The sequence below is a fragment of the Talpa europaea genome, assembly GCF_964194135.1.
Source record: "Talpa europaea genome assembly, chromosome: 3".
Classification (NCBI taxonomy): Eukaryota; Metazoa; Chordata; class Mammalia; order Eulipotyphla; family Talpidae; genus Talpa; species Talpa europaea.
In genome coordinates, this window is record NC_140069.1 from 105,563,145 (window position 1) to 105,587,161 (window position 24,017).

The 24,017-nt window shown below is 40.6% G+C and overlaps 1 protein-coding gene across 1 annotated transcript in view; it reads left to right on the forward strand.

Moving 5' to 3' along the window:
* Window positions 1–4,079: 4,079 nt before the first annotated feature.
* The window catches only part of NPSR1 (neuropeptide S receptor 1), a gene marked incomplete at both ends in the record, with an annotated part of 112,705 nt that continues 92,767 nt past the window's right edge, over window positions 4,080–24,017 (forward strand). The window contains 1 exon segment of the mRNA XM_084230774.1: window positions 4,080–4,223. Within this exon segment, the coding sequence (XP_084086900.1) occupies window positions 4,080–4,223 (144 nt within the window).

Consider the following 24,017-nt stretch of genomic DNA (forward strand, 5'->3'; position numbering starts at 1 on the left):
GTGTATTTATCCACTTGACTATTCATGAGCACATAGGCAATTTCCAGTTAGGGGAAATTACATACAGAGTTGTTCTACTCATCTTTAATTATTTTTTTGGTTTACGTAAATACTCATTTGCGTTGGGTATTTTCCTAGCAGTGAAACTGCTGGGTCATAGAATATACATGTGTTCAGCTTTAGATAAAACTGTCAAGAAGTTTTCTAAAATGCTGGTAACAATTTACATCTCTACAGTAGTGCATGATAGATTTTCATTCTTCACATCCTTACCAACCTATGATATTTTCCATCTTTATCATTTAAGCTTTTCTAGAAGATGTCTCTTGGTTTTACTCTAAGTTCTGTGGTTCATCAATGTCCCTGTAATTTTTGTGGAACCTCTAGGAACTAATTAAAGTGAAGAGCTAGAAGTAATGTGTGTCAGTGTGGTTCTCCAGGGAAACAGAACAAATATATAGAGAACTATATTTAGTTCTGGGTGATAGATAGATCCATCAGTCGAGAAATAGATTAAGGGGGAGGGGAGAGAAAGAATAATGAGTCAGCTTTTGGCTCCTGTAACTACAGAGGCTGAGCCCAACATCTGCAGGCAACAAGCTGGGAACCAGGATTGCTAATGTGTAGATTGTTGAAAAGGCATTTTTGGTTTGTTTGCTTGTTTGCATGACTCCTTGTAAAGATACTTAAATGTTTCTCTGCAGTAGTCACAGGTCAAGAAATGATCCATCTGGACCAGAGTGGACGCCAAAAAATTCAGAAAAAATTTTTACAGCTATTTCCTATTCATGGCTACTATTATTTTTTCTCTCTCACTACCATATGACTTAACCAGCTTCTGCCCTCTCCCAGAAGCTTCTCAGAGTCTCTTTTATAAATTTGTATTGAAGGGCCTCCCTTGTGGTGCAGGGATTAAATCACAGTGCTATCAAGCTATCACCAACCACTGCGACATGGCTTCTATCCCCAGCCAGGGAGCTACCCACATGGCACAGCAGAACTCTCCTGTCTTGCCCGCTGCTCCCATCAGCAGTGTATTTCAGACGATCTCTCTGTTCTGCTTCCCACTCTATTGCTGGTGAATCCTCTCACCCCCTGCACCTCTTGTCTACACCCCAGGTCTTAAATGCGTAAAAAAATAAATCTTTTTTAAAAATTTTGTATTGAAGTGAAACACACCTACAAAAAATGTACATACACTTCAAGTCTGTAATGCAATGAATTTCCTTAAGTTGAATACACATAAGTAACCCAGACAACGAAGTGAAAAAATGTTAACATCTAGAAAGGAATGAAGCATTATAAGCTAGGTCATTTCAGTTTTATTGGACATGACCAAATTTCTTTCCAAAGTGACCATGTAACCAACTCTTGCACCAGAAGTGATAAAGGATGTCCGAGGATGTCTTGACGGAAGTCAGTGGTGACATACACAAATTTTCACTATGCCAGTGGGTAGAAATTATCTTATTGTTTTAAGTTGTTTGTCCTTGAGTTTTTATTATGGTTGAACATCTTTTCATGGTTATTTGCCTGTCAGGATATTCTTTGTTTACTTTGCTATCAGGTTGTCATCATATTTTGACTCTTTTCTAAGGAATCCACAGCTTAACTAATTTTCTGCAAGCCTCCTCTATTTGCTGCCTCTTCAGTATGTACTTAATATATTCTTGCTCTACACATGCAATTTGCAGCAACATGGATGGAGCTGGAAGGGATCATGCTCAGCGAAATAAGCCAGAAAGAAAAAGAAAAATACCGGATGATCTCATTCATTACAGGAATCTAGAAAACCTAAATAAAGGACCAGGAAAAAGAATAACTATAAGAAAGAAAAAAATCAAAATCAGCTAACAACTATGAACCAGAGACACACTTCGGTGGGGGGGGGGGCAGTGGAGAAAGGAGGGATTGGGGTCAAAATCAGGGGGTTGCAATTGTATGGGGAATGTAAAAATAAAAAAAATATATATATATATGTATATATATTCTTGCTCTAACACACTGTACAATTCATTGGCTGGATGAATCATGCTAAAACTTTCCCGAGATATTTCGTGGCAGCAAGTCTTTCATGATCCTCACAAAACCTATATCTTTTATATCAGGTGTCATTGCCAGTGGCTTAATTTTTAAAATTATTTATTTATTTATTTTGCTGTACATATTTGGCTTACAGAGCGTTTTCAATATAAATAGTAGGGTATGATGCAGGGTCACAATACAAGCAGATAGTTCCTATTGTTTTACACCTGCCCTGCTACCTTTACATTAAATTCAGTCCTTGTAGGCATTTGAGAGTTGAGTGTATGTTATGGTAAGAGCATCACTGTCTAGGAATTTCTGAAGAAATGCATTAATATTTCATTTCTGTCACTAGCTGTGAGATCTTGGACAAGTCATTTCATCTCTGAGAGCAACTTCTTTATTGTAAAATGAGGACACAAATTTAAGTTCCCTGTCTACCTCACAGGCTTGCTTTGGGTATCAGTTGAAAGAATACACAGAGGATTAAGTTCTACAAGGTACCACTCTCCATCATATCAGGAGCTGTGATGATTTACTGATAAGCACAGACCCCAAACTTTTCTGATCACTCTCCTGTGAAAACCTAGAGTAGAACATGGGCATGAAATGCAAATGTACTATTTGCCCACACTTGCTGAAATAATGTGCAGATTATGAAGTAAATGATTAGGTGAGAGCTGCAAGTCAGAAGGCAACTTCGGCTGAAACAAATGCATAATTATGATTTGATTTCAGAAGTACAAACATGACCTGAATTAATCAATTCAGGTCCAAATTCCATGTACCAGTGAAGCTGGGGCAGAAGTGATGGTGTAACCAGTGGCTGAAGCCATAGACTGTTACAGGTGGTGCCTCCTGGAGGGGTTTGCTGGTGAGGATAGATAGCCCCAGGGAAAATGTTAAAAAGTATTGCATTTTGGGGTGGGGCAACCGATAAAAAATATAAGTGTCTGCAAAAGGGGATGTGGATTGATTCAGTCTTTGGGATTCAAGGTTTTTGCCTCTTCAGCATTTGGGGTCAGCAGATTTTGGCCCCCACCACGCTGATCTTCCAGAAGGCTGTTGTTGCGGGCCTCTGAAGGTAGAGGCCTCCAGCAGCCGACCTTGGAGAAGAAAAGTTTGGAGGGTTTGCAATTAGCTGAGCAACTGAAACAGTTTTGCTGTGGTTACAGCCTGGCAGAGATGGCGAAGACCCAGAGCCAGGTGCCTTGCTGAGCTGCATGAGTGTGGCTGTTTGTCGGGTCCTTAGGCTGCCACAGCTGCTGTCTTGAGTGTTGCTTGTCTGCTGGTATGCTGGGGCATTGTGGCAGCTCTGGGAATATCTCCTGTGGCGTCTTCTGTGAGCCAGAACCTGGCTGTGTGTACACCAGAGGCAGCAAGATGCCACCTTGGACACACGGCCTATCGTTCAGGAGAGAAGCTCCCTGTCCTCAGTGGTAGGAAGATGCCACTTTAGCTTCTTTTGTTTAAGACTGGAAAACACTGGATACTGCTTCAGGTGAGGTAAAGGCCATTTTTGGCGTAACTCTGTTTTTCCCTGGTTTGTTAAATAAATCCCATTGTTGTTCCCTGAGCCTGAGTAGTCTTGTAATTGTGCTCATGGGTGAACAACTCAGACAGTGACCAGTAAACTATTTGGGCAGTGTCCTTGGCCGGGTTTAGTGCCCCTTGCTGCCCTATATCAAGGGTCCAATGTGAAAGTTAGGTAAGGCACCCTTGGGAAAGGATACATGTCCAGGGTGCCACATGTATGGCTGAGGGGGACTCTTACCATTCTGTGGGTGAAATCCAGGCTCTGGTTGGGATGTGGGATGATAAGGCTCTGTGGCTACTGGGGGCTGTTGAGGAGAGAGGCACGTGTGGACCTGTGTGGTCAGGCAAGCTCTTTAATGAGGTGTGCTCTGGGATAGCTGAGCCTCTGCTCAGCTGAACTCCGCTCCTTGGGAAGCAGAGGAGGGCAGAGCTGCAGCTGCTGCCCAGCTCTCAGGATGGAGCTGGCCTCTTATTCCACTGCAGGTGCAAGAACAGCCAGGTTCAACTCCAGGGGAGCCATGCCAGCCAACCTCACAGAGGGCAGCCCCGAAGCCAGCACCACCTCGCAGACCCTGGATTTCTCCCCAGCCCTTTGCACTGAAACAGTGACTTTTACTGCAGGGGTAGAAAAGGAATGGGGCTCCTTCTACTACTCCTTCAAGGTGAGTTCTCTGCCTTCCCCTCCCAACACTGATTTTCAATAATGAGACAGGTAGAATTTAGGAGAATCAATTAAAGTTTCTTTTGTAGCCAATATTGTGAATGGGTGTAGTTTACTTTCTGTACTGAAAGGAATAAAAAATAAATGGTGAGGTAAAACTGGTTTTTCTTACTATGCATAGACCTATGTTATAGTTTCAGATTTGAATACTGATTTTGTTTCTGCTATCGGTGAAAATGTGTGAAGCATCAGTAACATTTGTGCCTGGATAATGTTTTCCATGTTCCCTCTTTTCCTTAGGTAAAAGCACTTTTAATTCATTCCGTTGCAGTGTTTGAAATGTCTGTTTCTTGTAGAGGTTGGAGCTGTGGGGTTTTGTCAGGAAGATCAGAGATGGAGAAAAAGTGCACATTCCCCAGGACAGTGCTTGCAGAATGAGAGGCACTGTAGGGCCGGGAAGGGCCACTGAGCAGGGTTTTTATGGTCCAGCAGACCAGACGGGTAAAGGAGAGTCTTGGAGCCCTCAGTGGGTTTCGCAGGCTTTTATTGAGCTCTTACATGTAGTGCAGCAACCAGGCACATGGCAGGCAGGGGTGCCAGGAGGCTAAGAGGCCAGTAGGCCTCCAAGCCCCCCCACAAGTCTTCATTCTGGGCTTCTCTGATGTTCTTTGTCCCCTTCCCTCTCCTGCTTCTACAGCTTCTGCTTCTCTTGGTGACTATCTCAATACTCGGCCCATGGCCCACAGAAGTAAAAAAGGCAGCTTGCAACAATGTAACAACTAAGGGTGCCCCATCAGGAGGGCAAGAAAAGCCTGGAAAACTATTTACCCTACAGGTACCCACTTAGTAAGGAGGGGGGGACCACACTCCTCTGGTGATCCTTTGCACTGAACATTCCTGATAGATTTTTTTGGATAGTAGTTGGTGGTGCCACCCTTCGTAATAAGTTGCCTCCTAGAACAAATGAAGGAATAGAGTTTGGTGAGTTTCAGCTTCCAAGTGTCTGAGAGTCATGTAGAGGAAATGCCCCTCATTAAACCAATACTATTCCCTATTCCACAACAAGGTTCTGGTCCAGAGCCATCCAGAGACCTGGACTAAAACAGTTTCTTACATTGGAATGCTGGGACCTCAGGTTGTTTCACACACTGCCTGATGGTGCAGTAAGGTGTTAAAATAATTCCCAGACCTCAAACTGATCCTTTATACAAGAAAGGAAAATAATCAAGAAAAATTTTAGGTTTTTTTTTTTTTTTTTAATCCTCTGGATGTTTTGTAAAAAGAAACTTTCAGCAGGGAGAGCTCTCAGGAGCCAGCCTGGCTCTTTCTCAAGGACCAAGGGACAATGTAGTGAAGCAGAACTTGAGCAAGCCACTTAGGCTGGCTACAAGGGGCCCAGTCCCTGGAATCACTGCCTAACGTATGCCAACACCCAGCTCCACATGAAAACGTAGAAACTGAAATTGGAGTTTGTTGCCATTTATTGTTGACTGAAAAAGCACCTCGGTGAACTCAGCCTGCAGACCTGGAGACTCCATCCTGGGCAAGCAGGCTTTGTGCTTCAGGAAGCACATGGCTCCTCTCCCTTATGCTGCCTCTGCAGCTCTTTGATATTTATAGAACATGACAGCAAACAGAATGAAGAGACAGGCCGCTGCAGAAGAGATAATGATCAGCAATAAGGCAGTAGTTCTGAGACTCAAGCAATAATCATTTTTAACTGAAATTTCATTTGCCATTTTTTGAATACAACTCCCGAGGTGGTGTGGTTTGAATATCTGGACAAAAAAAATCCCTGCTGGGCTCTCCCAGAGTGTGTACTCTGTCTTAGGAACATCACCTCTAGCAACTAAAGGGAATCACATTGTTTTCTTCTCACTCTGCTATTGATACATTTGCAATAATACAACTGCAAGCAGAAAGAGGAATTAAGAGGAGAAGCAGAAAGAGGAATTAAGCTCTCCTCTGATTAGGGGCTTAGATTGTTCCCTTGCATTTTCTGAGAGACATTCATTGACTAAAGCAGTGATATTTAGTTACATGGCAGTCAGAGGTGGTGTTTGTGAGAAGCCAGTTTAAATTTCTTAGGTGTAACTTTTTTGCAAGGTTCCCTTTGAGTAGAGGTTTTGATACACTGTTGGAACAGAAACAGTTCTGCAAACTCTTGTTTACTGTGATTCCTTTTATCCCACAAATTTCTCAAGAAAAAAGTCAAAACTGTGTGTGCTGCTTTACTCTCTCCCAAATGAGTCATTATAATCCCCATTGTCTTTACCAAAAGCAGTAAACATAACATAAAGATAAAAATGGTAACAGCAGTAAAAGTAGCAGAACTCATAACAACAGCTATAGCCATATAACTCATCTGCTGTGGGCTTTCTTGATGCCAGGAATCTTGCTAAATGTCCAATGTAACGTATTCACTGAATTCTCACAACCCATGATATATCTTTCCGCCTGGAATTGGCTTCTATTTTCATCTGTGTTTATCTAAATTCCACCCATTCTTTAAGGCTCTTCTGGGGTTGCTTCCTCTATGAAGCCCTCCTGGATTCATCTCTCCTCTGAGTGCCAGTAATGTCATGGAGTGTACCTCTCTTTCTTCCACTTTATCCAACTTTACCTTAAACTGCTATTTCAGTATGTGTTGGGCAAAAGTGGAACAGTCGTTAAGCTCCTGTGTGAAAGAAATGCTGTCGGCTTCATATTCTCTCAAGAATCTGGCACTGCAACAGACATGCTTAATAAACAGTTACTGCCTAACCAAGGGTGGTGATCTGCTCTTGTCAATGGCCTCTGTTTTGCCATAGCAGGCAATAGAAAGCTGGCTTTCTCTGTGTCAGAGGTGGAGGTCTGGTTAACAACACCACATGTGAGTTGCTGCCTTGCCTGGTCTCTACCAGTTGTCTGCACCAAGGCACATTCTCTACATTTGCATTCAATTTATCCTTATCCCATTTTTCAAGCCAATGTGACCAAGGTAAGTTATAGATTTCCACGGGCAGTGTATGGGATTAGTGTGATACCATGGGTGGGTGTCTGGTTTATCCTGAGTAACCTGCACCCACTGTGCTGCAGCCTTACCCACTCTTAGCTGTCTTGCTCAGGCCACATTCCTGGACTTCTAACTTGGTTTCCTACCCAGAACTCCAGTTCTCCTCTGAGCCCCAGTGCTCTGTTGGTGGCAGGACATAAGGCATCCGTCTCTAGATTTTACTATTCCTTCCTTCACACGCTTATGGTCTGTTCCACCTTCCCGTCTGTAACCCCCAATCCTTGCCCCTGCCCCTCTACAATTCTAGCCTACTCTGCATGTCCTTGGATATCGGCAGGGGGCTTATGGGGTGAGTTCAACAATCTCTTCCTCTATCATGGACTTCATAAAACTAACTTATTTAGGTTTAAGTTTCTCAGTTCAGACCCTTCACACTTTCAGTTTCCTGAAACTGTTTTTCAGTTTCTCAGTTTCCTTCACAGTTTCTAATTTCTCGTATGTTCAAGGTCCCGTCCAGTTCGACTCCTCCATTCCTAGCCACCAGCATTAAGGAATAATATGGTCTTCAAGAAACTACCAGAAGTTTTCAAGGAGGATGGGACCTGAATCATCAGAAAATAAGTGGGGAACCTGAATAGAAAGTTATCCAAATGGAAGACAAAGATGAAACTCTTCACAATGGCCTTTAATTTTTGCCAGTGAATTTGCTAGCAATGTATCTGGAATCATTGATTCTTAAAAATGAGAAAATTAATTCAAAGTAACTGGGAGGGAAACCTGTCTGAATTATTAAATTGCCTAAATTACAAAATAATGCAAATGTACTCAGTTTTATTATTCTTAGGTGAGGGGAGAAACATGAATGAAGATTTCTAAATAGCACCTAATGATGATCTTTTATTGAATCTCCTTCAGTGGATAGGTATAACTGATACACAATTAGGTTATTATTTATATGTAAACAGTTGCTTCTAAGTGCTTGAGGGTGACTGGACATTTTATTTCCTTTGTTTGTGTACCCTCCTGCCTGCTGTCTTACTGTTGATTTTCTTAACAGTTTTCAATTTCCTAACACCTTTCTCTATTACTGTAACACAAACAATTCCAGTTCAACCAGTGTCCCAATATTTCACACTGGGCCTTAGTAAGAGCTCAGTTGAAGAAGATTAAGGGTCTGTGCATCTCATTTCAGAGAACATCACCAGAGACCAACCTTTAGACCAATAAAGTGATCATCGCTGGAACCCCTCCCTGCTTTCTTGAGTTGTCATCTTGTCCCATCCTATCATTTTGAGACTTGCTTGTTTCTCTTCTCTCCTTAGATCTCAGAGCAAGGTCAGTGACACCCATCCTCACATCCAAGACTCTGGCTTCTGACTTTTCAGTGTATCTCCTGCAAATGACAAAAAGGGGTCTTGCATTTCCATCATGCATTTCTTTGTCCTTTTCTATTTAGTTTCAGTTAACATATTCTTTCTGAGTGTCTACAGTTGAATATTGCTGCTATTCAAAAGGAAATTACTCTTTGCTTTGCTCAGTTAAATAATTACTAAAGCTTTGTTATTTGCTGTGTGTTTCTGCTATGCTAGAGGTCCAATCCCTAACCCCAGGTGAGCTCTACCATGCAATTCATTCCATGTCATTGAGAAGGGCCCAGCTGCAGCTGGTTGGGTCCACAGGATGTCATGCAACTCCCGTGCTATTCACTCTACTGCGTGAAAAAGAACACTCTCATGTTTGGAAGAACACAGGGTAGACAGTTTTTGTTTTCAAATTATGTTACTGAGATAAAGTTGGTTTACATTGTTGTATCTTTGGGACTTACAAGTTTAAAACTACGATGGCAGGGAATTTATTGAGTTAATTCAGAGTACATTCTGTCAGTGTAGAGTTTTTCAACATTCAAAGAGTTTTCCCATTTTCTGTTTCAAGAGAGGTATCTTAAGTGTGTTCACAGGTAAGGGCTGGAAGGGATGCAATCCCGCCTCAGGGGTTCAACCTGAGGAAGAATCTTGGCAAGCTGATGTCAGCTGAGATGAAGAATCCTATCTAGCCTTCAGAAGTGGTCCTCCTTGCTCCAGACCTTTGTTCAGATCCCCATACAGCCCAGATCAAGTGCCCATTGCTTGCTCCTGCAGTGTCCTTTTGTCACATTTCCTTCAAGTACAAAGATGCTCACATTACCCTCCTCCCCTCTGTTAATCCTGTCTGAATTTCTGTGTAGCGGCTGGGAATGAAAGACTTGTCTGCTTCCTGCCCAGCCCAACCCTAGGCTGCAGAGAACACTGTCATTGCCTCTGGGCCACAGGGCCATCATAACTGTACAACACCTGCTTCATGGTAGCTGGGGAAACCCCAGAGGCTACCGTTCCATGGTCCCCACCCAGTGAGTGAACCTCAGCATTCTTCTAATCTTGTGCTCCCAAATATAGTGGGCATTGTCTCTTCCTCTCTTTTGTGCTAACAAAAGATGGCATTGAAGGGTTCAATGCCATGTCTTCTAATCACTGTCGAAGTTGCCTCTTAATCTGTACCATCTAACCCACATCCTCTTTGCTCTGTCAGCAGAAAACTGATGTACATTTGTAGAGGTTTAAACCTGTAAGTCCCAAAGATAGAACAATGTAAACCAACTTTATCTCAGTAACATAATTTGAAAACAAAAACTGTCTACCCTCTGTTCTTTCAAACTTATTATTCCAGGCTCTGTGATCTGAATGCCCTAAAATCTCTTGCAAGGGAAAAAGCCATTTCTCTTCAAGCTATTTATGATATCCTCCATGACACATTCTGAAAGCCAATGTTTGCTTGTCTGCATTGATAGAGTAAAAATTGTACCCTGAGGGGTACAGCTTTCTGGCTGCCTAGGCTGAGGGAGGTTTTATCAAGGATGTGGGAAGGCGCACATCCATTAATGCTTGAAAATGTCACCCTGTCATGCTCGAAATAATTTCCTGTTGATATAGTGGGTCAGAATGTTTCAAGCCATACACTCAAGTGGATAAAAAATGTAACTTATTTTTCTGTAGCTCAACTTAACTTCTCTCTGGACCTCTCAGTCCATCTGATTGCAGAATTAGTAGCCTAGTCATCTCTGGCTAACTCAGACTCTGAAATCTTCTCTACCATTTTAGTGAGGCACAGGCTCTAATACCAAACTGCTGGGGCTAAGTCACAGTGCCATCACGAGGTAGTATGTCACTTTGGACAGTTCATTTCTCTCTATGCCTTGGCTTCTGCATTAGAAAATGACACTGATTATGAAGTGTCTTTCAGAGGGTTGTTTTGAAAAGTTATGTGACCGAATGCTAGTGAAGAACAGCAAACAGCCTGGAGGAAAGTGTTCAATAAATGTTAGCTTTTCTATTCCCAGTAATTAGTTGCTTTGTTTCCTCAAAGCTACTTACTTTCCTCAAAGGTGAGGAGCCACCATTTGCTTCTGAAGATTTGAAGAGAGATTTCTGTGGTTGAAGTGGTTCAGGACAGCTACAATATGCTTTAGGTCTTCTTAAAGAATGAAAACCAAATGAGCAAATTTTAAGATCTGATTGGCCCTATAAAATGATTCATGTGTTGGGTGGCAGACACCCCATCTAGCAAGTAGAAGGAGCTCTGAGAAGCTGTACAACAATGAGAAGGCTTTCACAGACAGAAAAGAGGTGCAGTTAAACAATCAAGAATTGTTTCAGGTTAGTTTACCTTCACCCAACTTTGAAGGGGGTACAAGGGGTTTACCAGGGTGTTTACCTTGTTAGTACTGCCTGGAAATGCCAAGTTTCCCAGTTGCTGTTTACATTCCTGAGACAAATAGAAACTGCAGTTAGATTAGATGTTAAATCTCGGTTTGGTGACATGGATCTTAGCACAAATGACTATTGGGGGTCTGTTGTCTCCTTTTTTTAACAGTCCTCAACAGTGGTAGTGAATTTAACTATCCCTTTTACTTCTATTAGACCACAGAAAATATAGAATATAGATTTAAAATAAGTAATTACTATAGAATATATAACTATTTTATCTATATGGAATATAGAACATAAGGAGCTAAATATATAGGTAGAATACATATGGAAGAAGAGAGCTTGGGGGTATTCTATTTCTTCCTTTATAGTTCTGATACAACAGGGCCCACTACATGATGATTATTTACAGAGATGGGAAATGTTACCTTCTCCATAGACAGTAGGGATGGGCTTCTATTGTGGCAAAAATATTTTCTAGGTCACAAGATGGCAAAATCACCCAAGGTCATGATGAATTCATTCAGGACTAATCAGGGCTTTTTATTTCTCATCTAAGCTATAGTGATACATCTCTTCTCTTGTTAGCACTTTACAGTTTACAGCATGATACAGTTCACAGATCTCAGTTGAACCTCCCATCAACTGTAGGATAGTCTAAAAGTAGCATTCATTTTTCTTTTAACCAGGTGTGAACATGAAATCTGACAGAAGTTTAAGGTGTGAAACTTCCTTAAAAATAAATAAAATAAGGAGGAAGGAAGGAAGAAAAAGGAAGAAAAAAAAGGAATCTGATGCAACTGCTGATGTTAGTCACAATAGATTAGGTTCTGAAACACTAAAACTAAACACTGAATCACAACAATTTAACACATCAGAGGTTTATTTCTCTCTCACTTCACAGTTGCAAGCAGGTCAACGTGTACCCTGTCTTATAAAACAAGTGGTTTCCAAGGGAGATGACAAGCCTTCTCTTATCTACTTTGGCCTGAAATGACACATGAATTTGACTTGGATTCCACTGGCAAGAATTAATTAGCAGATGGGCATAGAAAACGTAGCTAAACAGATTACCAAAAAATAAGCTCAAGAAAACATGCGCCACTTACTTCATCATCAGGAAAATGCAAAATAAAACCATAATCAAATACCACCATATCCTTATTAGCATAGCTAGAGCAAAAAAATATGCTAACAATATCAAGCACTCACAGGGATGTGAATCATCTAGAACTACATATATTACTGATAGCAAGGCAAAATGGTCAAAAAAAAATTTTAGAAAACTTTTTGCCATTTTCATATAAAGTTAAGTATGCATTTATTATACAGTCCAGAAATCTACTCTTAGGTACTTGCCCGAGGGAAATAAAACATGTGTCTACACAAAGCTTGTATGTGAATACTGACTTTATTTGAAAATTGCCAAAAATGGGAAACCACCCAAACATCTTACAAGGAAAATGGGTAAACAAATTGTAGTATATCCATACAATAAAATATTAATTAGCAATACAAGGATAGTAATAAATAGGAATTAACTTACAAAGACACATAACTGCATGGATGAATTTGAAGTGCAGTGTGCTACGTGAAATGAGCCAGACTCAAAGTGATGCATACTATAATGATTTCATTGACATGATGTTGAAGAAAAGACAAACCCCTAAGGGCAGATAACAAACTTGTGGTTGCCAAGAGCTGGGAGTGGAGTGAGAGATTGCTAACAAAAGGGCACATGGGAATCTTTTTGGATGATAGAACTAGTTTATATTTTCATGGTAGACAGTCACATTTGTCAAAACTCATAGAACTGCACATTAAAAGGATGAATTTTCCTCTGTGTAAATTGTACCTTAATAAAAATGTATTATAGAGAAAATTATGTCATGAACTTAATTTTCAACAAAGTGTATTTCTTTAAAAGTTTTAAATCCCCATGTGACAGCATAGTGAAAGTATGAGGTCCTAGGAGGAGCTGAAATGGGATATAGATTTAGATTTGCAGAGAATTGAAGATGAGTGGAGTTCCAAAAGCATCAAGTATGGATAAAAATGGACAGTGTGAAAGCTCTCACTTCACATAGTTCTCTGTTGAAATGTCACCTCCTCAAACATCTTCTTTGATTTATATGATGTAATAGTTTATGTCTATGCATTTGTTATCTATCTCAGTTTCTAGGACTATATCCATGAGAACAGGTGCTTCATCTCATTTCACTGCTGTCTCTAGTGTCAGCAACCATGCCTGGTCCAGATTAGACCTTACAACCTCTTGAAGAGTGAATGAACTGTTTCATTCACTGAGCATGGTGCTAGGCATTAATATAGGAAAAGGATTTAGGACACAACTCTAAGGGGTCTTATTCATTCTTCCTTATAGTTAAATTCAAGCATTAGCCATGAATTTTGACTATATAATATTTAGTACTGATGAAGAATAACTATTATGTTATCAAAATTTTGGAAAACACCATCATGATTGGTGAAAGGAGGCATTAGATGAGCTTGCAGAAGGGGAGGGTGTATTTAGGAACAGGTCCTGAGTATATTCCTCTAGATAGCAGTGCTGTTCTGTTAACTCAATGGTTACTTCAATCTCCTTCTCATTTTTCCAGCAAAATTCTCACTCATAGTTCTAGTCTCTCTTGAAGTCGAAGGTTGCAGTTTGGCAAACTTAACTGGAAATCTATGAGACTGTGGATAGAGTATTTTTACTCTTCTGGTAAAAAGAAAAAAATATGACTGTCTTTTTCATCCCTCCCCATTTTTCTGCCTTGAATTCAGACTCAATGAATGAAGTGGCAACACCCATTTTGTGCAAGAAAAAGCCTAAGTAATGTTGACAAATTGAGGACAGTAGCCACTTACCTTCAGTTTTCTAATTATAGAATAAAAGTCTTTCTTTATGCCACTATTAAGTGGAGTTTCTTTTACATTTGAGCCAAACAGTTTTCTAATTGATAGAAATATCAAATGCAAAGTAGATGTTAATAGCACTGAAGTCAAGACCTTGAAAGTTGGCCACAGAGAATCGAACACACATTTCACTCCCTCCACACATGAGTGCCACGGCCACAGGACTTGCTCCACTAGAGTTTCTTGTCCTGTCATTGTCTAAATTACAAAGGGATTTAATAGATTTTTACAAACATTGATTCAGACTGGGTTGCATGTTCCTGAATAATGAGAAATTCTCCTCTTCTTCCCAAAGAAAATAGCTTGAAAAATTTTCAGAATGATTCTCTGTAGTCCAGATGACAAAGCTATTCACTTATGTAATCTTATTTTAAAAAAATACTAAAAGCACTTTAAAAACATTACCTCATGTTTTTTCATGATGGTTCAATAAGATTTTTTAATTCCCTTCCTTCAATCATAAGGAATAACATCCTTTACTGATGATAGTTTAAAACAACCATGGAAAGTGTGAGTTGGAGACATGGGCTCCGAACCCCGCAGCCAGCTCTGCTGTGGGTTTAGAAGAATGAGGATGTCATGCAGGCTAGTGAAGGAAGGAAGGAGCCAATTCTCAGGTGGGAGGTGAGGTTTTAGGATAGAGAAGGAAGAAAGGAGACACTCATGGAAGATTTCTGCCCTCTAATCTCCTGGAAGGATCACCCCCAAGCCCAGAGAAGGTGAAAGACAGGGGAGGGGCTAATGCTCTTTCCCACAAAGACCAGCCTCACAGACTTCTGTCTACACAGATCCTTCATCTTCCCAGACTCTTGGCCCTCTTAGACTTACCCCCCCGCCCCAGACTCTGCTCTTCCACACCCTGTAAGTACCAGCACTCTCCACCTCCACCTCTCCTTCCACACAGATTCCCCAGTCTCCCACATCCTTCACCCACCCTGACGATTCTCCCTACTGCTGAAGGTTGACTTCAACTGAGAGCATTGAGTGATTTAGACAAGCAGAATTTATTTTGAAAGAAAACAATAGAAAAGTAGGCAGATAGAATGCATTCATGGTGAAAGCCATTTTACCTTCTAGAATCCCAGATGCACAAACCCTCTCTATAACCTCTGGAGCACTAATGACCCCTTCAGTGAGAGGATGCAAGACATGCTGAGCCCAGAGGTTGCTGACTTCTGGATGCTTGCACATTGTCTTCCTAACCTCCTGAACACATGTAAATGGGATTCTGAATTTTAGTGTTCACAGGGTGAATAAAATAGAAACACTCCAGAACTCTCCCCCTTTAGAGAGCTATTTTTGAAGGAAAGAGACAGTTCTACAGATAGAAATGGTTGTAGAGGAATAGGAAGTAAGCATAACCTTGACACGATTAATTAGAATTCAAATAAAGCTTTCCCTTGCTCCAGAAGCCATTCCTTTCCCAGCCTCTTCTGCATACCCTTATCCCAACCAGGGCATTCAGTTTGGACTTTGCATGCTCAATTTTATATATATATATACATATATATATTTATAAATATATAAATTTATAAAAATAATATACAAATTTATATAAATATTATATAAATTCATATAAATATTATCTATATAAATATATATATTATTTTGCCTGCTTTTCCCCAGTCCTCCTTTCATCTCAAAACTTTTTTCCTCAATAATTTGATTCCAAATATTAGCACAAAAGTCACCCTGAGGAAATGAGACTCAGCCCCCTTAGCCGTCCATGGCTACTTGCATTTATAAAGAGGACTTCGCTTAATGCTATAAAGCTCTTCTGTCTAGAGCATCCCGGCAAGGAAGAAGGCGGTCCAGGATCTAGAGGGGCCGGTGGCGTTCCTAAGCGGCAGGAAAGAAGGGTTCACTCACTCCGCCCCGCTTCCAGCACCTGAGATCCCTCTTGCTTCTCTGCTGGGCTGGAGCCATGACTCCTGCAAGACCTGCAGTGCCCTAGGCTCCACATTAAATGCTAGATCTCCCCATAACACTCAGAATTCCATTCACACACACACACACACACACACACACACACACACACTGAGCTAAAGTGTTTACTCAAGGATGCTATATGCAACTCCTAATTTAATAAAAATGAAAGGGAATATTGTTAGTGACCAATGCAAATTTCCTTTCTTTCATTTAGTTTTGTGGATCTTTGCCCTTGGCGACACATAGCAACCCATGAAATAGAAGATACTCTCTTGATTAAGAGTAAATCTAATTCCCTTTCCAATGAACTTAGTCCCTTTTGAGAATCGTTTTGCCTCGTTGGGATAAAAAATGTTGTGTATTCAAGAATACAGAAATTACTAATGCAAAATAAAATTTAGAATAATTTCTTGAATGCTAGCCCTGCCAAGCTTTATACATACACACACACACACACACACACACTCTCTCTCTCTCTCTCTCTCCTTCATTACTCAGGTTAAGCTAGGTTATGATGTGGAAGCAAATAACCAAGCATTATCAGGGAGTTAAAATATTATTTATTTCCTGCTTGTGCCACATGTTTATTATAAATTAAAGGAAACTGTTTATTTAGTAACTTAGTGCCCCAGGCTGAAGAAGTTTCATCTCAACACATTTCCATAATATCAGAATCAGTATCAAATAGAGAATAATGAAGCTGCCACTGGATTTTTCAACCTCTGCCCAGAAATGGCACATACCACCTTTGCCCATCATTCATTTGCCAAAATAAATTCATAGTCAGATCAGATATCAATGAAGCAGAGAGACATAATCTTCCTTCTGGGAAAGGCAGGGGATCCTGACCCAGGGACTGGCCCCTACTGGGTTAACCAGGGCTCCTGGGCATAGATCCAACTCCATCAAAATCCAAGAGACTGAGGTCAGAGTGATGCTCAGAGTCAGGAGACTGTTGGCCTCCAAGAGGCTTCCATGGAGTGACGGATGACAGATGGAGGGGCTGGTGTCTGACCCTGGGCAGCTAAGGCTTACAAGACTCAGAGAGCATGTAGGACGTGGAATGCAGGGAAGTCAACCAGAGGGCAAATGGAAACCAAGACTGGTGATCAGCTGAATGAAGTGGGTGAGCAGTAATTCATTAGCCTTTTAAACGCTGCTGAACATCTACCCAGTGCACAGGTTAGATGCAGAGGAAATAAAGCTGCCAGGAGTAGCAGTTTAAGATGAACTCCCTGGAAACCTCATCCTGAAGGCCTTTCATGCCCCTTTACCCTACCTGTTCTCATGTATCCGGAGTTCAGCTCCACACCCTGACCCTTGCATCTACTTCTGCTCTTCCATTTTCTGTCCTCCCTCGCCTCCCCCCATTTCTTTTAGGTACTTGAACTTGAGACTCCTACATGGTCTGGAAACTGCAGGTTGAAGGTTAATTTCGGCTGAGATGGGCATTCAGGAGGAAGATTTCTTAGACATTTCCCCCTGTTTTTTAATAACTCCAGACAGAAAATGAATTCCTGCAGCCTCATTTTTTAAATGTGTGGATTATCAGGAAGAATTTTCTTGGTGTTTTTTGTTGCATAGTAGTTACTTTGGTTTATGCTACATTGTAGAGAATTGGACCTGATTTACCAATATGTTAGTTTTCAATATTTCAAGATTCTAGAGCTCAAATAGCAATTTAAATGTTAATCTCAGTTCTTGATCTATAGCAGATGCTTCATTTGTTTGTTCAACAAATATTAATTACTACCTAGACTTGAAACCCAGTGGGTTTTTAGATAATTTCTAACATCTGTGCTTTGGCATATTATGGGAATTCAGATGGAATCCTGAATTTAGTTGTCTCAAAGCTTCCAATACACCTTATTTGTGATTAATCTGGTGTCTTCTTTTAATCTGAAAATGAAATCAGTAGAGATTCACATTGAAATAAATGTGGAACTTTGACTACTCTGTTTCTGGTGAAATCTGATTTACTAGTAGCCAGAAAGATGACAGAAAGTCACACAAATAGTAGTCCTGGATGAAGAAGCTGAAGGTACTGTATTCTTTCCTCTTTCATGATGGTGTAGAGAGGAGGGCAAAGGTACTTTGGGCTATGACGGCGAATCTTTTCTCCTGCAAGTGAGCTCTTCTAATTTGGAGCAATGATCAGAATGGACCAAACCTGATTGGTTTTCAGGACACAGGTCCAGTTTCTCATTATAAGCCTTTCCCTGCCCTGTGACTACGCACCTCGTGTACATGAATGGCTCCTACCCATGCTCACTAACCTGAGTTTTTCCCTCTTTCTTCACTTACACTGTTTCCAGGCACTAATTACTTGTATTCATTTCTTTCTATCTCAACTCACACAGTCATTTCTCCAGGGTACAGCTCTTGACTAACCATACTATCCCCTCCTTAGGTTCTACTGCAAGTCCCCTATTTGAGAGTCTATGTCTCCAGTATAGTTTTTCACATTGGAATAGTTTGATCACATATCTCCCTTTACCATTAGTCTATGAGCTCCATGTCTTGGCCTTCCTTCTATCCTCAGAGTATATTGAATTCTGCTACTGAATCTCAATGAATTTGATTATACTGCTTGCAGATGTGTACAGTCATGTTCACAGCTCCATAATTTCCAGAATGGTTTCATGCTTCTGACCTGAATATCATTTCTGCACCAACATATACGCCAAGACTCTCCCCTAGGGATAAATGTTTCCCCTATTTTACATGAGCTTCACAGATTGACTCACAGTCCTGCTGTCAACCTCAACACACCAGAGCAGTGACACCTCCCATCCTATTCACATTCTCTATCCATGCAGCTGTCAGCTTGACCTGCCAGCCCCTAGTCAGTGCAATAATATTCCTGTTCTTGACCCATATTAAACTGACATGAAAAGCCTTACAAATATATAAAGTTAACATTCACACCTATATGTAGTTTTATGTAATTTTCTTATATTTTATAATTGTGACTAATTAGAAAGTTTTGCATATTTATTTTCAGAATTCACTATTAGAAATTAAGCCTATCCCAGGTAATCCAAGATCGAATTCTCATAGCTTTAAGTAAAACAATTAGAAAAGATGACTGCATCTAGGTAGTTGTGACGAGAATACTTAAACTGTATTTGGAAGGGTGTCTCCCAGGTAGAATGGTAGGGGAAAAAAATGCAAATTTTCAAACGAGGCATCACCAGGAGGAGATGGGTTAGGGTCGGAAGCAAAGGCAGCCACTCCTGAGCAAGCCCAGGCCCACCTCCATGCCTCTTGTTTGGCTATTGCAGGCTGTTAACCACTTCGGAGCTGCTGTAGCAGCAGGTGGGGCAAGACGGGGAAAAATTGGGAGTAAGTCCTAAAAATGAGGTTCCAGACCCTCTTAACATACCTCAGTCTCCCAGGCTAATTAAGCACCTTCAGGAATCCAAAGCTTTGCAGTCTGCTCCTGCCTGTCTTAGTTTAAACTGTGTGTCTCTCTGTAACATAGTGATTCATCTTCAGTGGAATTAGTCATTTTCAGAACTTTGCTTTTGATATTTCCAACCCACCTATGCAAGTAAATGAGACTTGGAGGAGACTTCAGAGCCAGGTACTGTGAGTGATAGTTAGCGTTCAGATCTCAGTGATAGGAGCAAAGCTTCTTTGCTTGCTTGCTGAGAGCTGAGGCTGAGTCATAACCTTTCTGAGACTTCATTTCCTCCTTGGGAAGTAAGATATATTTGCTTCTTCCTGTGTTTGAGATACTCATCTTCACTATCACAGAAATAACAATGATTGTAAAAGAAACCATGGAAATGTTAAGGCTGCTGAGATCACTATGATCCCTGATGGTGTAGCTGCATCTTGTGTCACGTTTGTAACTGTTGTGTGGAAACCACATGGCACGCCAGTGTCTGGCCATTCAAACTCATCTTGAACATTGATCTTATGCTCAGTCCTGGGAGACATGGAAATGAAACTCACTCAGCTCTAGAAACCAACTTCTGACAAGCTTTGATTCAGAAGGAAAATGAAGTTTTGTTTTCCACTTGAAAATTGAAAGTACAAGACAACTTCACTATCTCTGGCCCCACATTGGCACAGAAAACCAATGCAGTAGGCAGGCCATGACTTTTCAATCAAGCAAAGCTGTGTTTACATCCCAACAGCATCAATTATGAGCCTTGTACCCCAGTTTAGTAAATGCGCTGAGGCCAATTCCTGACCTTTGAGATCGAGAATAGTGATATCTCTTTGGTCTCGTTATAATGATCAAGTGAACAACATGTAAAGCCAATCAAATGATGCTTGGTATATGTTGACCAAGCAAAAGAAAACATTTATTAAGCACATTAAAAACTAAGTAAGCCAGGGGCTAAATTAATGTGATTTGCTCAAATAATGTTGGGTCCCATTTACCCTATGTTGTTAAAGATACTTTAGGCTTTTTGTCTTCCAGTTTCTAGGACTTCTATGAAAAAGGGAAGCATCATTCCTTGGATTTGGATAAATCACATCTTTCTTTCCAAACTAGTTAAAGATATCCAGCTTCAACTGAAATCACCCAACCAAATGTCCTGTGTTACCTAAGAAAATTCTTATTTCAAATAACCTTTTCTGTGATCCTCATAAGTACTCTTGCAGGTGCCAGCAACCATATAGTTACCAAACATTTATTTATTAAGTACTTTCTGTGGGGAAGACAGGATGCCAGGCTGGAATGGTGACCCACACCTAATGCCTGCCCCAGTGGGTCTCTTAGCTCTGGACACTTGGCTCATGATGCATTCAAGCCCCAGGTATCAGCTCTGGGGCAGCACCAACATCAAGGGAATCAGCAATTCATACCTCTAAATCCCAGATTGAAATTCTCTGAGTCTGCAGACAGGTGACATCACATATGGCCTCATTAACTGGAGGCTGAAAACCAAATAGTCATAACCTACAACCATGTAACTGAGTTGGAAACTCTGTAGTCTTTAATCATTGTAAAATTACGAAGTCATCTATTCTGGGGTCTTGAACGACTGGGTAGAATTTTGCTTCACATGGCCACTAGGGGGCATTTAATCCCCAACTATATTCTGCAATAGTGAGAACAGTTTTGGGATACCTTCAGTATCTGGGGGAAGGGCGGAGGTGGTGTGCTTTTAGGCTGGGGTGAAATTCTAATAGACTGGACCTGAAAATTAGATGAATAGTGTGAAGTCAAGCATAGTTCTGAAAAGGTAGTGAGTTATTTATAAATCACTCCTCAAAACTATAGGTAGCCCATAAAACTAAGGAAGGAAATAAACCGATTTTTTATTATGCATATGAGAAACTTATCTGCAGTTTCACTTTCTGTGGTTCCAGTTACCCATGGTCAAATACAGTCAAAAAATATTATGTAGAATAAGATTTTGAGAGGGAGGGAGAGAGAGAGATCACATTCACATAATTTTTATTATAGTATGTTGTTATAATTACCATATATTATTAGTTTTTGTTGTTAATTTCTTATTCTGCCCAATTATATATTAATTATGTAAATTAAACTTTTCATAGGTATGTATGTGTAGGAAAAGCATAACACATAGATGGTGCAGTACTGTCTGATTTCAGGTATCCACTGGGAGTGCTAGAACATATCTCCTGCAGATGAGGGGTTTATGTGCTATCAGGTACTCAGCTAGAAAGTTCTATCTTCAACATCATGTCTACCTACATGAAGATCTGAAGCAGGTTTTGTTTTTACCCTTATTTTATAAATGAGGATACTGCGGCTCAGAGAGTCATTACTTGTGGACAGATCATGTATCAAGTAAATAGCAAAGAATCTGATTCTAGATCAGGCTGATTCCAAAGCCTACCCACTTTCCTACCAAATCACTCACTTGAGTGCACTTGTTTCCTCTATTTCCAAGTCATAATTTTCCAAATTCTCATATTATCCTGGGATTTTGTGTGCATCTGTGTGTGTACATGCATGGGTAAGAGTGCTATGAATAAATCATCTCACAGCTAAGTGTTTTCATACTTAATGACCCTTGTACTACTTGATGAAACAAGATTTAAACTTGGTTGAGTGTAATTTTTATACTTTATGAGGTTTTTTTTTCCCCTTCAACAGCAACACCTTGCTTCCATTTAGCAGACATTTAATTGATCTTGAATGAATTAATAAATAAATGAACATGGCTCATAGGAGGACTCCTTAAAACAGCAGTGAGGGACTAACTCTACCTGGAAATTTCTTGAAGCCTATGAGGTAAGGGGAGATTGTCTTTCAATAAAAAACTCCAAAGGGGAAGGAAAGGACCCAGCTTCACAGAATTCTCTCAACCTGCTCCCAAAGACATCATTCAATCCCAAGGACCCCACTGGGATCTCTACATGGGTAACTTGCACAAAACACAGTGACCAGAGTGCCTAAGAAAAGTCTCAGGCAAACAGGCAGTGACTACCAGTCCTCCCGAGGCCTGACTTCCAATTCACTGACACATCTAACCAGGATAATTTGATTTGCAGTGTTTGTCACTGTCCACTTCCATTAGAGCAGAGCTGAGCCAGAGCCTGCTTTGCAGGGCTTAGAAGCCCGGGTCTGGATGGAGTACTATGTAGCACAAAGACACAGAAAGCAGCCATTCTATGCCCACCAGTCACCAGAGGGCTCTTCTAGTAGCAAGAAACTTGATTTCTGGAAACATGAATATTGGTATCAACCAAGGAGTCATACAAAAAGGAAGCTACTTATCCACTCCAGTGTTGTTTTTCTGGAATGTGGCCCAATTGCACTTACCATGGGCAATAGTTCTGTGGAGAAAGGGGAGTATGAAGAGAGACATATATTCTGGGGAAAAAAGTTAACTTTAGTTCAGAATCACCTGAGTTTGCTTGATTAAGTCTCCTTTACATGTATCTGAAAGGTCTTCAAAGTATAATTTTAGTTTAAAAAATTGTGTCAGAGTAGAAAATATGAAGGTTGCTACCCGCCTGATAGAAAACTGGAGTAATTCCTTAAGGTGCAGAGCTGGTGAGACATTCCAAGAGCAAGACAGACAGACTCTCTGAGGAGCATCAAGGACAGGGGAGGCCAGTCCCAGGGGAATTCCTACACCCAGGAGTCCAGAGGCTGAGGCTGAGGTCGGCTGCCAGTGAGCAGAGCTCTGTAGGAAGTTCACCATTATCTGCTGACCTCATAGTGGAGGCAGGTGGCAGCTGCTTTTCCCCAGCTAAAGGGATGTGGACAGCTGGTGCTGGGACACTGTCACTGAGAAAGAGAGCTCTGTAACCACTGCCCTCCTGCCACCCTGCCATCGCCAGCAGAGTACCTTGTTTCCTTCAGCGCTTCCAGACATTGCTCTCTCCCCAGTCATTATGGAGATCTGGATTTCAGGTCTGGCACAGAACCATCATAAACAACTAACTTTTCCCTTCCTTTCTTATCTTACACTGAAAGAACTCACCAGAGATTGACTTAGTACTTACTAGATGAGTGTGGAAATAAAGCACCCCCATCATGACACAAGATGAGAAAATTTGCTGGGTATGATACAGTGTTCTGTAATTCAAAAAAGAAATTATTTTAAGGCATCAAAACGCTCCCCATGAAGCAGATTCCTGAAAGAAACAGGAGAAAATCTTGGAGAAGCTCAATTTGCTTTCTCAGCAGGACTTAAAAAGACATTATAGAATAAAAAGGGCATACCTGAGTTCAGAAATTATTTTAGCATGAAAATACAGTCACTGCAAGGAACTGCGAGAGTGAATATATAACTTGATTGTTAGTTACAAGAAAGCTCAAGTAATTCTCATAAAATTACACTAAACAATGGAAAACCGAATCTAATGAGAGAGAGGGGCAGGAAAAGCCCATTAAGATCTATACAACAGAAATGCCAGAAAGAGAAGTCAGAGAAGAAGTAAAAATAAAAACAACTGTAAAACACAATTTACTTGACTTTAAAATTTGAGTTTTTTAATATGAAAAGCTCAATCATAATGACAGTAAAATTAATTCAGATCAATTAGTATTTAAATTTTGGGAGTGTTAGGGTGAAAGTCCACCAAATATCTGTACCTAAATCTCAAATAGATTAAGATAAAGACAAGAGAAATATCTGTGTCCTCTACAACACAGCACTCATATTCCCTATGTGTGTCTACATGGGAAAATATTGCAATCCTGAAATATTAAAGACAGTAAAGGTGCCACAGAAATATGCACTCCGGTGTATGGAGATTCAGAAGTTAA